The following is a 14,585-nucleotide window of genomic DNA, read 5'->3' on the forward strand; positions in this document are numbered from 1 at the left end:
ATCTTGTGTATGCTGAGGCTGAAGATAAGGAAGGGCTGGGAAATAAGATACTATTGAAGTTGGATGTCATATTGTATTTATACCTTTAGTATGTTTTGTTGAAATCTTTCTCTCTCTCTCTTTCTCTCTCTCTAGCTTCTTTCTGAACAATGTCATGCTGGGAAGTCACATATATAGCTATTCCAAATATAGCTATTCCATTTGTTTTCTTTTCTCTATTTTTTATCTTTTAAACATTCTATTGTGCTGCTCACTTTTCTCAACTCTATTGTAAGACACTGCTTCTCAGGGGTAGACTTTACAAAGGAAACTCAGAATAAAAGTGAAGGGTGGGCACGATATCATAGTTGGAGTATATTGGCTGATGATCCAAATTACATTTTTTTCTCCTCTTCTCCAGGCTGACCTGATTCCCAAGTTATATTTTTCCTTCCCCAGGTTTCCCTTGGCTTCTCACCTTCCCAGCATCTTCCAGGAGCAGATGTGGACCTAAAGCTGCAGGCAGCTCCTGGGTCCCTCTGTGCCATCCGAGCCGTGGATGAGAGTGTCTTACTACTTAGGCCAGAGAGAGAGCTGAGCAATCATTCTGTGAGTCATCTGCCAATGGGGTGGAAAGAGGGAGTGACAGAGAAGACAGTCTGACTATATTAGAATTTGGGACAACCCGGCCAGTGTGGCTCAGTGGATTGAGAGTTGTCCCATGGACTGAGAGGTCCCGGTTCAATTCCCGGTCAGGGCACATGCCTGGGTTGCGGGCTCAATCCCTTGTGAGGGGCGTGCAGGAAGTAGCCAATCAATGTGTCTCTCTCATCAATGTTTCTATCTCTCATTCCCTCTCCTTTCCTCTCTCGCTAAAATCAATTATATGTACACACACACACACACACACACACACACACATAGAATATATATATATATATAGAATATATATATATATATATATATATATACATATACACACACACATATATATATTAGGGCTTGGGAAGAAAAGTCTTAGGGAAATAGTGCACCACTATAAGGTGGTAAAAAAAATGGTTATGAAAATAAAAGTGGAGCCCTGGCCAGTTTGGCTCAGCAGTACGAGCTTCAGCCTGCAGACCGGAGAGTCCCGGGTTCAGTTTCCGCTAAGGGCACATACCTCAGTTGCAGTTTGTCCCTGGTCCCGGTTGGGGTCGTGTGGGTGGCAACCTCTCGATGTTTCTCTCTCATATCTATGTTTCTCTCTCTCACTTCCTCCTTCTCTATCTTCCACTCTATCTGAAGATGAATGCAGGTAAGGGTAAAAAAAGAAAATAAAAGTGGAAATGATGGTAGGAGAAAGGCATGGTTAATATGGACATAAAGATAAGGAAAGAAAATGAAATGGTAGATAAGGAGATTACCAAAAAAGGTGAGATGAAGGTTAACATTTAAAAAGTATAAAAAAGAAGGGGTTATGATTAAATAAATATAGGAAGCACTCTGGAGTAATGAAGAGAAAGAATGTGGGAGTGGTGAATTATGGCACCAGGATCTGAGAAGTGTCTCAACTGCTTTTGCTGTGTCAGTACTTGCTTTCTTTTTCCTCTTTTATCTCAGGTCTATGGGATGTTCCCATTCTGGTATGGTCAGTACCCTTATCAGGTGGCTGAATATGATGAGTGTCCAGTGTCTGACCCAACGGACCTTTCTAACCCCCTCATTGTTCCGGTGTCTGAAGAGCGTTGGAGCAAGCGTTCAATTATGTGGAGACCTTGGTTCTCTGAAGGCATGGACCTTTTCAGTTTTTTCCAGGTAGATGTTCTTATCCATTTTGTTCTTATAGAAACAATGGTAGTGGGATGGGGGAAAGAAAGTCCATATTTAGAAAAGCAGAGAGAGTCCTGTGGGCACTGACAGGCATCAAATCTTAAAAAAAACTCCCGATACCTAAAGTAGCCTCTCTTCGTTCTTATGCTTGAAGAAGTTGCCCAATTGCATTGGAAGAGAACCACTGTGAGAGGCTGTGTGCCTAGTCTTCCTCTCTTGGTGGTCCCCAAATATTGATATTCATGGGATCAGTCAAGAAGGAAAAGGAAAGGTAGACCAGCTGTCTCTTTTCATTATTATAAAAAAATATTGCACCTATTTAATGAACAGAAATTGGGATGATGTGGCCTAAGTGACCAGGAGGCCTCTGACAGGAACCATGTCTTGTTAATCTTTGTATCCTCTCTAACGACTGATCCTTCATATTGCTCAATGTATTTTTGTTGAATTGATTGAGCTATTATGGTCTCTGGTCTTTATAAGTTCAGAGTCTAAATCAAATAATATTTTTTTACTAATATTTGAAAGAAGCATTAAACATATTTAACAATGAAGTAAGTTTAGTTGAAAGCCTTTCACACTAACTGGAACAGAAGTAAACCAATCTTGGAGTATTGGGTAATAATCACCAGTCTCACCATTACTAGGAAAATAATGTCTTGGTTGAACCCTTTGAGGGTACAATTCCTAGATAGTAGCCTTTTAATAAGGGTGGGGACTTAACATTTTATTCTCTGCTCTCTTTGGTACCTGTCAGAACATGGGACTGAAAATACTGTCCAATGCCCAAATCAAGAAGCCAGTTGATTGCAGTCACCAGTTTCCACAATACAGCAACATGATGGATGGAGGTAAGCTACCTCTGCTAGTTTGTGGAATCATTGAGATGTTTAGAATCGTGAGCTCTGAAAGCTCCCTCTTTGCCTCTGGTTCTTGTCCTGAGCCTCTAGCCTCAGAATAATAGGTTGTAAGTCATAGATGCAGGCAGTTCCCCAAAGATCTCTCCAGGGAGGGCTTTTGAAGTCTGAAAGACTTATCTATTCATTACCTGGCCAAATATCCTCTGTCACTGGCCTTATGACTAACAGTCCCTTCACCTTAGTTTATCTCACAACAGAAGTATTCTGTTTTCTAACATTCCCTTATTCTCAACCTTAGGAGGTGGTCCTGTTGCTGCAGAGGCTTTTGAGTACTCATCTCCACCAATTCAGTCAGAGGATTCTCAGATTCGCCAGTACTTCCCAGAGACATGGCTCTGGGATCTGCTTCCTGTTGGGTAAGTGATGCGTCAATGAGCCAGCAAGGTTATACAGTGTGGTCTCAGCATAAAACTAGGGATCAGATAACTTCTAATGAATCTAAGTCTCAAGCCAGGAAAGTTTAATGGGAATATGGGAATGAGTTTCTTTCTTATACAATCATATACAATCAAAACAAGTTTACACATCTTCACATTTACAGATAGCGCATTCTCACTTCAGATCCACAAAATCTTAAAGGGACATATTGACCTTAGTTTAGTTCTTGCTCACTGTTTACCTGCTCATTTTGACAAGCCAGAAGAATGCATACCTTCATAGACTCAGAATGGCCTCTATCTCGAATAAGTTTGTACACACGTGCCCACCCACACATACCATCCTCAACATGCTCAGGCATCTCACTTCTTCCATATTTGTATATCTTCTCACCTGAAGATTCATACTCTGAGATTCACACCGTCCTTCAATTCAGTTGCCTCTTTGCTTTTCCACCCAGGCACAAGACATTCATGTCTGCGGGTGACTTTGTAACTTAATTCTCAAATGCTCTCTTTCTGCCTGTTTCATCTGTCTGCTTCACCTGGGTTCTTGTGTTCTCACAGTAACTCGGGGAAGGAGGCTGTTCGCGTCACTGTTCCTGATACCATCACCCAGTGGAAGGCCATGACTTTTTGCACCTCCCACTCCAGTGGCTTTGGTCTTTCACCCACTGTTGGCCTAACTGCATTCAAGCCATTCTTTGTTGATCTGACTCTCCCTTACTCAGTAGTCCGTGGGGAATCCTTTCGTCTTGCTGCCACCATCTTCAATTATCTAAAGGATTGCATCAGGGTAAGGACTGGGGTACAGAAAGCAGGTGCCAGCCTGGGAAGCACAGCCCCTACTGTAAGTTTTCCTTAAATTGAAAGCATACCATTTTTTTAAAATCCCCACTTGAGGATATTTTCCCATTGATTTTTAGGCAGAGTGGAAGGGAGGGAGTGGGGGGCGGGGGAGAGAAAAACATCGATGTGAGAGAGACACATTGGATGGTTGCCTCCTGCGAGACCCCCAACTGGGGCCAGGGATTGAACCTGCAACCTAGGTATGAACCCTTGACTGGAAATTGAACCCATGACCCTTAGGTTCAAGGGCTGATGCTCTAACCGTTGAGCCAAACCGGCCAGGCTGAAAGCATACTATTTTTCCCTGGGAAAGAGATGCAATGTTGATGTTTCAGCCCCCATGTTTTCCTCAGCCTCTGTTCTGTCTCCTTGACTTGTATCCTTTTTCTCTTAAACCTCCACTTCAGGTTCAGACTAACCTGGCTAACTCAGAGGAATACCAAGTGGAATCACAAACAGATTTTGAGGCCTCCAGCTGTCTCTGTGCTGATGAAGCAAAAACCTACCACTGGAATATCACAGCTATAAAACTGGGTAAGAGCAGGACGTGGAACATGGGCAAGGAAGGAACAGAGGGCGAGCTCAGAGATTGGGAACTCCATCCTTTCCGCTACTAAATTTGCTTTGTTTCCTCTTTTTTTCTTTTTATTAGCCTCTATTTTTCTCCTTCCTAAGTCTTCTTCCTAAGTTACAAATAAATAAGCAAAATACTCTGTGATAGATAACCTAAAGAATTATCCAAACTGGACTATTTTGAGTGGGAAAGGGGGAGATTTTTAATATTTATGCCAAAACAAGGGATATATGGTCATGTTACGAATCTGGGCCAGGCACTATTCTAACTGTAATGCATATGTTAAGTCATCATCACACCGACTCTAGGAGATGTCATTTGCTCATGGATTAAATACTTGCAACTCAAGTGTGGTCTTCGAACGTATCTGTTATGTACTGCTTATCAGCAAACCACACTACAATTTAGTGGATTAAAAGAACAAATATTAGGTCAGTAATCTGGGTGCAGCTTAGCTGGGTATCTCTGCCTCAATGTCCCTCATGAAGTGCCAATCAAGCTGTCAGCTGTGGCTGCGTTCTCATCTGAAGACCTGACTAGAAGGGGATCCATTTCTAAGCTCATCCCACAGTCTCTGTTCCCCACAGGCTGCTAGACTGAGGGTACAGTTCTCAGCCTCAGCGTTGCCTAGTGGCCTCCATCAATTTCTCAGCACATGAATCTGTCTCCTGGGTGCCTCATGACAGGACAGATGATTTTCTTCAGAGTGAGGGGTTCAAGAGAAAGTGTGGACCCAAAATGAAAGCTGCAGTCTTTTTAAAAACTGAATCTCAGAAAGGACATCTCTGCCCTATCTTCATTGGAAGTGAGTCACTAAATCCAGCTCACATGTAATGAGAGGGCATTACACAGCAGTGTAAATATTAGGATACACAGATCATTGGCGGCCCTTAGAGGCTGCCTACCACCCTGGACCAGCATCACTGATGTCACCTGGAAGCTTGTTAGGAATGTAGCATGCAGGCTCCTACCCCAGGTCTACTAAATCCAAGTTTGTAGTCTGAAAAGATCCCCAGGTGATTTTTATGCCATTACATTTAAGAAGCACTGGTCCAGAGGGGAAGAGACCTCATTGCTACCTCTGGCAATAGGGTGAATGCCTTCCTTTATCCTTCTTTCTTCTCAGGTCATGTAAACCTTACTATCAGTACTAAGATTCTGGACAGCAATGAACTCTGTAGGGGTCAGAAAGGGTTTGTTCCAGAAAAGGGCCGGAGCGACACACTCATCAAGCCAGTTCTGGTCAAGGTGAGTTTTGTGCAGGTCTTGCTTCAGAGGTACAGACAGCAACCAACCCAGTCAGGTAGCTCACCTTCTCCTTTTCTGGCCCCTTCTACCTTTAATGACTTGCTTAACCAATACTAATGGTCTATGAAAAAATCTAATACACTATTTTTTATCCCATTGTGAATCCCCGTGTAATTCAGCTTCTTGGAAGTTCCTAAACACGTCCTTTGCTCTTGCCCTGGCCCAGAAAGAACTTTGCTGAGAGGCCCGCCCCTGGGTTGAAATGGAGTCCTAACCCGAACCCTCCTGAGCGTCAAGGGAGGCCTGTTCTCTCCAGCCCCGAGAAGCCTCGGGCACGGAGGCGCCTCTTCCCTTCATTTCCCTTCCCCTGCCTATTTCTTCAGTGCTACCTGCCCTGACACTCCTCTTCATTGTCTTCACCCATCATGTCTCTCTTTATGTCAGCCTGAGGGAGTCCTTGTGGAGAAGTCACACAGCTCACTGCTGTGCCCCAAAGGTGGGTGAACTCAGAGAGGGGTTGGTGGTGCGGATTCCTTTCGGCAACAGGAGATTTTCTTAAAGAAAAGGAGGAATACAGGGGACAAGGAGGTATAGGAGCATCCAGGGTGCCATCCCCAAAGGGGCCAATTAGCTGGGAGGCAGGATGAAGAAAGAGAAAATGTACAAATCAGTCATGACTCTCTTTGGAATATATTTTCAGCAAAGATCACTATGAATAGATTTAAAAATCTGCCTCCATCCCACAGGAGGCACGGGGTCCAGAAAACCCTGGGTTATGAAAAGCTTTCCTGTGGTTTGGCTTGAGAACCCCCCTATTTTTACCTTCTGCCTTCTATTGTTTCACCCTTTTGCGGCCCCTCACAGGAAAAGTGGCTGCGGAATCCGTCTCCCTGGAACTCCCTGTGGATGTTGTTCCTGATTCATCCAAGGCGTATGTTGCTGTTCTGGGTAAGCACTTGGAGATTCTTGGCTCAAAAAGGAAAAACTGGGCTGGAGACTGCCAAGATGTGGAGTGGGGTGGGACATGCGGACCTCCCTCAAGGAAGGTGTGTCGGATTCGAAGTGACCAAGGATGAAGAGCTTGTTGTGTATAGTGAGCACTACAGCCAGTATAACAGTGAGCTCGATCAGACAGACGTAGACTCCAGTTAAAAGCAGAAAAGAATCTGGGCAGGAGGAAGTGGAAGGTCATTCAAGTTAGATATGTATTTAGGTTTAGGTAGTCTATCAATTGGGTGGAGGGGAGACAAAATGTTTACAACCACCATAGAAAAATGCGGACTGTGTCTATTTGAGCATAGTGTGGGGAAGAGTCAACTACATGTACATAGGCAGGACGTGTGACTCCTTTGGGCAAGGAGAGGGAGTGAGTAGAAAAGCATGAGCTTGAAAATCATATCAACCTGAATCAGGATCCCAGTTGTGCCATTTAATAGCCATGTGACCTTGAATAAGGTAGTGAACAATTCTGATCCTTCTTTTCCCTCTGTGAGGCCATAATGACCTACTTCTCAGGATTGGTGTAAAGGTTCAATATGATATTGCCCAGCCAGTGTGGCTCAGTGGCTGAGCGTTGACCCATGCACCAAGAGGTCGCCAGTTTGATTTCCGGTCGGGACACATGCCCAGGTTGTGGGCCAAATCCCCAGTAGGGAGCATGCGGGAGGCCACCAGTCGATGTTCTCTCTCATCGACGTTTCTATCTCCCTCTCCCTTCCTCTCTCTCTCTAAAATCAATAAAAAAAATGTGTGTGTGTGTGTGTGTATAATGATATAAAGTTCTCAGCACAATATGTAGCTTATAGTAGAAGCCCTAAAAATGGTAGGTTCTGTCTTTACTCTTACCCCCTTTCAAGATCCCTTCCAGAGAAAAATTTGTCCATTTTGACTGTATTTGATTCACACCTTCAGGATAGCACTCACAATGCTATAGTTGTATTATAGCTCACTGTATATGTTCTACAGTGCATTGTGAACTTCGTAAAGACAAGGACAAGGGCCTTGGCTTTTTTATTTCTTTTTCTAGTACAGTTCCTGCAATGTAGTTGATATTCAGTACATATTTATACATTTGAATTGGACTCCATGGCCAAAATACAGATGTTCATGAGTTATTTAGTTCAAGGTTCCTGGCTTATGAAGTATAAGAAGGGGTCAGCAGATATAACATGGAAAATGGTATCAGGATTGTGCTTGTTTGGGAGGGACTTGGTGATTTAGATGGTGGTATACATATATACAAGGAAGAACTTAGAGATTGATCTAAGTATTGCAGGTTTTGTTGCATCATTCATCGTCTCCAGTGACATGTTTTTTTTTAAAGCCCTAAACTCCCTTAGGTGGCCTATGTACCTCTCCATATACTACAGCACCTGTACATTCCCCAAATTTTAGTTCTATATTCTGTGGTTTATAATGAATTAGAATTGCAGTGTATTGTAATTGCTTGCTCCTCTGACTATGAGCTCTTTGTTTTGTTTGTTTGTTTTACTATGAGCTCTTTGAGGTAGAGACTGTGTTTGACTTACTGTGGTCTCCCAGGCCACAGAGCAGTTACTCACTAAATGAGTTAATACATGTTAAGTGAATGATAATTCTTAAGGGTTCCTTCTTCTACCACCACCTTCTTTCTCTCGCCTTTGGATTCCAGGAGACATTATGGGCACAGCCCTGAAGAACCTAGACAATCTGGTGCAGATGCCAAGTGGCTGTGGGGAGCAGAACATGGTGCTGTTTGCTCCCATCATCTATGTCTTGCAGTACCTGGAGAAGTCAGGGCTGCTGACTGAGGAAATCAGGTCCCGGGCAGTGGGTTTCCTGAAGCTAGGTGAGTTGGTTCAATCTTTCTTCTTCAACACCCTCTCTAGGGCCCATGATAGCTTGTAAGATCTAGGGAAGCTCAGCCCCTGAAATGTCCCACATCCTTGAAAGCCATGGGGGTATTTTATGAAGTTGTCACTGTGATCTAAAACCATATCTGGCTTCCTAGGGTACCAGAAGGAGCTCACGTACAAACACAGCAACGGCTCATACAGTGCCTTTGGGGAGCAGGATGGAGATGGAAATACATGGTAATATTGCTCAGTTCTCAATGCATCCTGTACCCTAGAGCATAATCCTGAATGGAACTATTCCTCTACCTGTTCCCTTAACCCCATTTCCTTCTTGCACTCTAACCTCTACTCTTTTCATTCTGTTTATTTCAGCCACATGTATGATCATCTCTCTGACCTTGTGCCTCTCCAGTTCTTGTTCTCATTAATGCCTATAAATGCCTCTTTTCCAGGCCTTCTAGAGCATTATGTTTCCTCAACTTCCCTCTGGAACCGTACACCATAATAAATTACCTATAAATCCCCCTTCATGCCACGTTTTCCTCTTTACCCAATAGGCTGACAGCCTTTGTCACCAAATGCTTTGGCCAAGCTCAGGAATTCATCTTCATTGATGACAAGAACATCCAGGATGCTCTCCAGTGGATGGCGGGAAACCAGCTCCCCAGCGGCTGCTATGCCAATGTGGGCAAGCTCTTCCACACAGCTATGAAGGTGCGGGTTGCCTGGGGCCTGCCACCCACCGCTGTGTTGGGAGGAATGTGTACCTCTGCCTGAGCAGAATCGGAAGAGCACTGGCCTGGGAGCCACTGTTGTTCAGGTCTCAGCCTAGCTTCTGGGAGACTGGGTCAATATACTTAACCAGTCTGCAGCTCAGCATTCATGTTGGTAAAATGATAATCTGAACTGGAACATGGTTCCCAAAGTGTATTCCCAGACAGACAGCATCAGCAGCACCTGAGATCTTGTTTGAACTACAAGGTCCAGCCCCCACCCCAGACCTACTGTGAGGAACTCTGGGGATGTGGGCCAGCAGTTGGTGCTTTAACAAGCCTTCGTGATTCTGATACTTGCTACAGTTTTTTTTTTTTTTTTTTTTTTTCAGGTTTGATTATTTTTATTTTAATTCTTTAAAAACTGTTTATTTTTTTATATTTCAATTACAGTTGATAGTCAATATTATATTAGTTTCAGGTGTATAGCATAGTGGTTAGACATTGATGTAACTGATCCCCCTGATAAATCTTCTACCTGCCTGACACCATCTATAGTCGTTACAATATTATTGACTATATTCCCTAAGCTGTACATTACATCCCCATGACTATTTTGATACTTGCTAATGTTTGATGATCACTGGACTAGAAGATCTCTGGGTCTTTTTTTTTTTTTTTTTTTAATGTTTTTATTGATTTTTTTTTAGAGAGAGAGGAAGGGAGAGATAGAAACATCAATGCAAGAGACAAACATCGATAAGCTACCTCCCGCACACCTACAACCTGGGCATATACCCTGACTGGGAATCAAACCGGGACCTCTCAGTCCATGGGACCATGCTCAATTCACTGAGCCACACCAGCCAGACAGATCTCTTCGCCTTTTATTATCTCTCTATATCTGAAGCAAAGCCATTTGCTCTGGTGGGGATACTGGGCAGCCCAGTGTCTTTTGTAAGGGGTTTTACTCTCTGCTAGGCACTGTTCTAAGTACTTTATTTATTTGATATTATTTAATGTTTACAACAAGTCTTTGAGCTAGGTACTCATCTACCACTATTAATCACATTTTACAGATGAAGAAACTAAGGTTCAGAGATTAAGTAAATTGCTCAAGGTGAATGCTAGTGAGTGGCAGGACTAACTTGAACCACAGTAACTAGACTCTAGAGATACTGCTCCGGCCATTCACTCCATCGCCTGCCTCCTCCCAAACACAGCGAGAGGTGTTAATGCTGCAGGATAACTTATTCAATTCAGAACATACCAGTGAAAGAAAAATTTGCATGAACTTTTTTTGAGAAATTATGTACAGTGCTATTGTAGGACCTGGATTGAAAATCTTGAGCATGGGAAAAAAATCTCAAATTTGTTAGTATTCCTTATGCAGAATCTTATCAGTGTTCTCCAAGTCTGTCTTCTCTTATACACTGTGTGAAGTGTACTGGGAGTAGTACAAGTCAGGACTTGAACAAGGTCCCAGACGTTTTTGTCCTCCTTTCTGATTGGAGCCGGCCAGTTTATTGACTGTCACGTTTAGTCAATCACAGTGCACAGGAGCTCCAGAGTTAAACTCCTGGCTTCAAAGTCCAGTCCTGCTCTTTAGCTGTGAAAGCTTGAACAAGCTATTTAAACTTTGGAAGTGTTTTTTTATTTTATCTATACAATGAGAATAATAATTTAGATGATATATTTTTTCTTTCAGTGGAAGATGTTACACTGGGAAGGTGTCATTAATCTCCCCTGGAGAAAAGGCTGGGGCTTTTGTGCTACTTGAGGAGACATCCATTTGAGGAGGCTCAGATTCCATTAGAATCTAAGGATGTGTCTCTTTTTATTCCCCCCTACACACACACACACCTTTTTCAACCTCTCATGGTTTCTAATCCCTTCTCTCGGGTTTCCTAAATAGCCGCTCAGAGCTGAAGATATTGGTTACCTCCCACAGGCTACTGTTTAAGGCTGTGCAGTTACTGAAGTCCAGCCAGTTCTCACTGACTGTACAGTCGTCCCTGCCACTTCGCGCTTCGGCTTTCGCGGCTTCACTCCATCGCGGTTTTTTCAAATATATTCATTAAAAAGTTGATCGAGACAGTGAAAATGATACAGCGCACGCTTGGTTGTCTGAGTCAATTATACACCCCTGTATTAAAATTAAAATTAAAATTACTGTACGTATGGACTGTAGGCCTATATATTCGAGCACCCCAGGAATCCTTCAACCAGGTGCAACCGCTAGAGTCTGGAAGGGATTAACAGCGATAAGTGAGGAACGGCTGTATGTCCTGAAATCAGCCTGTGGGAAGGAGTGCTTTAAAAATATCCATTCATTTAGATAGGGGACGGGTGCGGGGACACTATCTTGTAATTTGGACACAATTCTCACATGTGCTGGCTGCTCCCCTGACTTCCGATCTCCCTGTTCCCCTCCAGGGCGGTGTTGATGACGAGATCTCCTTGACCGCCTACATCACAGCTGCATTGCTGGAGATGAAAAAGACCATAGATGTGAGTTTCTCTGGCTCCTCTTCTTTATATTCTTCTTATCTTGCCTATGTCTAGAGAAATTCACCGATTTTTGTCCACTTTCAACCTTTTAAACTCAAAGAAGATATGATGATTTCCTTATCACTTCTCATTTTATAAGACATGCCTTATAAGTTCAGTTCTTCACTTTTACTTCTTAGGACCCAATGGTGAGCCAGGGACTGCAGTGTCTCAAGAACTCCGCTTCCTCCACCACCAACCTCTACACACAGGCCCTACTAGCTTATACTTTCTCTCTGGCTGGGGAGATGGACGTCAGAAACATGCTTCTGGAACAGTTAGATCATCAGGCTATAATCTCAGGTATGTTGGTCGTGTTAGGAGGTTTTGGAAATTGCAAAAATATGTTGTGAGTGATCTATAATTTTCTCTAGTCTCCATAGTTCCACACATATTAAATTTTAGATTCAGTTTAGTAAAACTATTGTCATTTCTTCTATGGTTTCTCGGAGTTCTGCATGCCTTGCCATGTTTATTCTTCTTAAAATGTTAAACCTTTGAATAAGTAAAATAAATGCTGAAAATTAGTAAAATTTTGTTAGCCAAAAACGTGCCATAGACATATAAGATTATTTTAAGAAGTTTCTACCACCCCAGCTGGTTTGGCTCAGCAGTTAGAGCATTGGCCTAAGGACCAAAGGGTCATGGGTTCAATTTCGGTTAGGGGCATGTACCTGGGTTGCTGGTTCCATTCCTGGCCCTGGTCGGGATTGTGCAGGAGGCAGCCAATTGCTACGTCTCTCTCACGTCAATGTTTCTCTCTCTCTCTCTTTCTCCCTCCCTCCCTTCCTTCTGCTTTCTCTAAAAATCAGTGGAAGAATATCCTCGGTGAGGATTAACCAAAAAGAAGTTTCTACCTACCTCTCTCCATTAGCATTAGAATTTATAAGTTAACAAGGGCTGTTTTCAAATAATTGCTAGAGGCACTTATTTATGCTCCCAGCTTTACTTTAGGGAATTATGTGTGAGTGCACACACACACACACACACACACACACACTGGCATATGTATTAAGGCCAGTAAATCAGAAGATTCTGAAAAATATATTTCTCTAACTTATGATTAATTTTTGGTTGGTACTTTCTCTGCTTTAAGGTGTAGCATTTACGAAGTAAATAAGGGAAAGTCATTTTTTCCCTAAGACCTTTCTGATTATGCTTCTTTCTTCATAGGAGAGTCCATTCACTGGAGCCAAAAACCTACTCGGTCACTGGATGCCAGCCCTTGGTCTCAGCCTGAGGCTGTAGATGTGGAACTTACAGCATACGTACTGCTGGCCTTTCTTAGCAAAGCCAATCTGACTCAAAAGGAGATGGCCAAGGCCACTGGTACAGTGGCTTGGTTGGCCAAGCAACGTAATGCATATGGGGGCTTCTCTTCCACTCAGGTACGCAGCCTACTCTCCTACTGCCACTTACCAGGTAGGATTAGATCCCATGTGGAGGCGGAGGAAATGATTGCTCTTGCTCTCGCTCTCTAGGTCCAGGCACTTATAATCTATAGAGAGGTAGAAAGACATGTGAAAAATTCATACAAGGAGTCATAAATTGGGTCATATGAACACATAAATAGTACTGTATGCATTTAATGCTCTTTCTTTGCAGAGTATGTAGCATCATGAGAGTCATGTTTTATATGTAAAGAGGACATATATAATTATGGCTAAACGTATATATTAACAAATTAGAAAGCCAATTATGGGGTCTGTAATCATAAAAGCAAGATTTTATGGGCAAACCTCCTTCTACTATTTCAGGTATTAAAAACCTAGAGAGATATGGTCTAAAAGGTATACAACCTAGAAGGAAAGCTAGGAAAAGTTCTATATAAAGGAAGGTCTGGTTATATAACATAAGAAAGATACAAAGGGTACAAAATATTGAATTTCAAAAAGGAGAGAGCTGACATCAGCTTGAGGAATAGAAAAGTCTTCACAGGGAAATGGCATCGGAGGTAGATCTAAAAAGATACGTAAAATTTGGTAGGCAACTACTATAAGGAAGAGGACATGATGTGAATAGAAATACCCATTTGCAAAAATATGGAGTGGCTGTTGGGAAAACATTAGCTTAAGCAAAATGGGACTTAGGTTGGAAAGGTAGGGTAAATTCATATTATGAAGGGCCTTGCATATCAGACTCAAGTTTGTGTCTATTAATTTTTTTAAACTTTATTTCAGAAAGATTAATCTGTCAGTTGGTGTATGGGATGATTTAGAGGTGGGAAATACTGGATTTGAAGAGATCAGAAGATTATTTCATTTATTTAAGTTAGGGGTAAGGAGAAATTGAATTAGCAGGTGGCAGTAGAGTAAAAGGATATGATACATTCAAATAATGTCATGAAAATGATCAGATGATCACAAAGAGAGTCCTCATTAATTCATTTTTTTTTCTGCAAATGTAATTAAAGCATACCATGTCCAAGAAAATGTGTTTTTTATCCACATAGAGATTATATTCTTGTTGATATTAGGGCCGTTTTCATTGAAAGTATAACATGTAAATTAAATTTGGGAGAAGGAACAGGTTTTAATAGGTAGGGTGTCTGGCAAAGATGTTAAGTACACTGAGCTTGACATGGTAATAACTTCATTAGAATTTTAAAATATTACAGGCTACTCTGCTTCCTTATTTCAGGGAAATTCTTGGCCAATGATCAGGAAAGACTTCCTTCTTGTTGAGCCCTAAATAATTACAATATATAATTTTAAAAAGCAATGGATCAA

At 42.3% G+C, this 14,585-nt stretch overlaps 1 protein-coding gene across 1 annotated transcript in view; it reads left to right on the top strand.

Moving 5' to 3' along the window:
* The window catches only part of A2ML1 (alpha-2-macroglobulin like 1), a 32,359-nt gene that overhangs the window by 14,418 nt on the left and 3,356 nt on the right, over positions 1-14,585 (top strand). The window contains exons 15-29 of the mRNA XM_036250835.1: positions 439-588; positions 1,582-1,776; positions 2,549-2,642; positions 2,950-3,067; positions 3,656-3,884; positions 4,345-4,471; positions 5,638-5,759; positions 6,204-6,255; positions 6,624-6,707; positions 8,410-8,586; positions 8,749-8,830; positions 9,151-9,307; positions 11,743-11,817; positions 11,997-12,159; positions 13,030-13,244. Of these exons, the coding sequence (XP_036106728.1) occupies positions 439-588; positions 1,582-1,776; positions 2,549-2,642; positions 2,950-3,067; positions 3,656-3,884; positions 4,345-4,471; positions 5,638-5,759; positions 6,204-6,255; positions 6,624-6,707; positions 8,410-8,586; positions 8,749-8,830; positions 9,151-9,307; positions 11,743-11,817; positions 11,997-12,159; positions 13,030-13,244 (2,040 nt within the window). The remainder of the gene's footprint in view (positions 1-438; positions 589-1,581; positions 1,777-2,548; positions 2,643-2,949; positions 3,068-3,655; positions 3,885-4,344; positions 4,472-5,637; positions 5,760-6,203; positions 6,256-6,623; positions 6,708-8,409; positions 8,587-8,748; positions 8,831-9,150; positions 9,308-11,742; positions 11,818-11,996; positions 12,160-13,029; positions 13,245-14,585) is intronic.

This window comes from Molossus molossus, unplaced genomic scaffold (genome assembly GCF_014108415.1).
Source record: "Molossus molossus isolate mMolMol1 unplaced genomic scaffold, mMolMol1.p scaffold_m16_p_10, whole genome shotgun sequence".
NCBI classification, from domain to species: domain Eukaryota; kingdom Metazoa; phylum Chordata; class Mammalia; order Chiroptera; family Molossidae; genus Molossus; species Molossus molossus.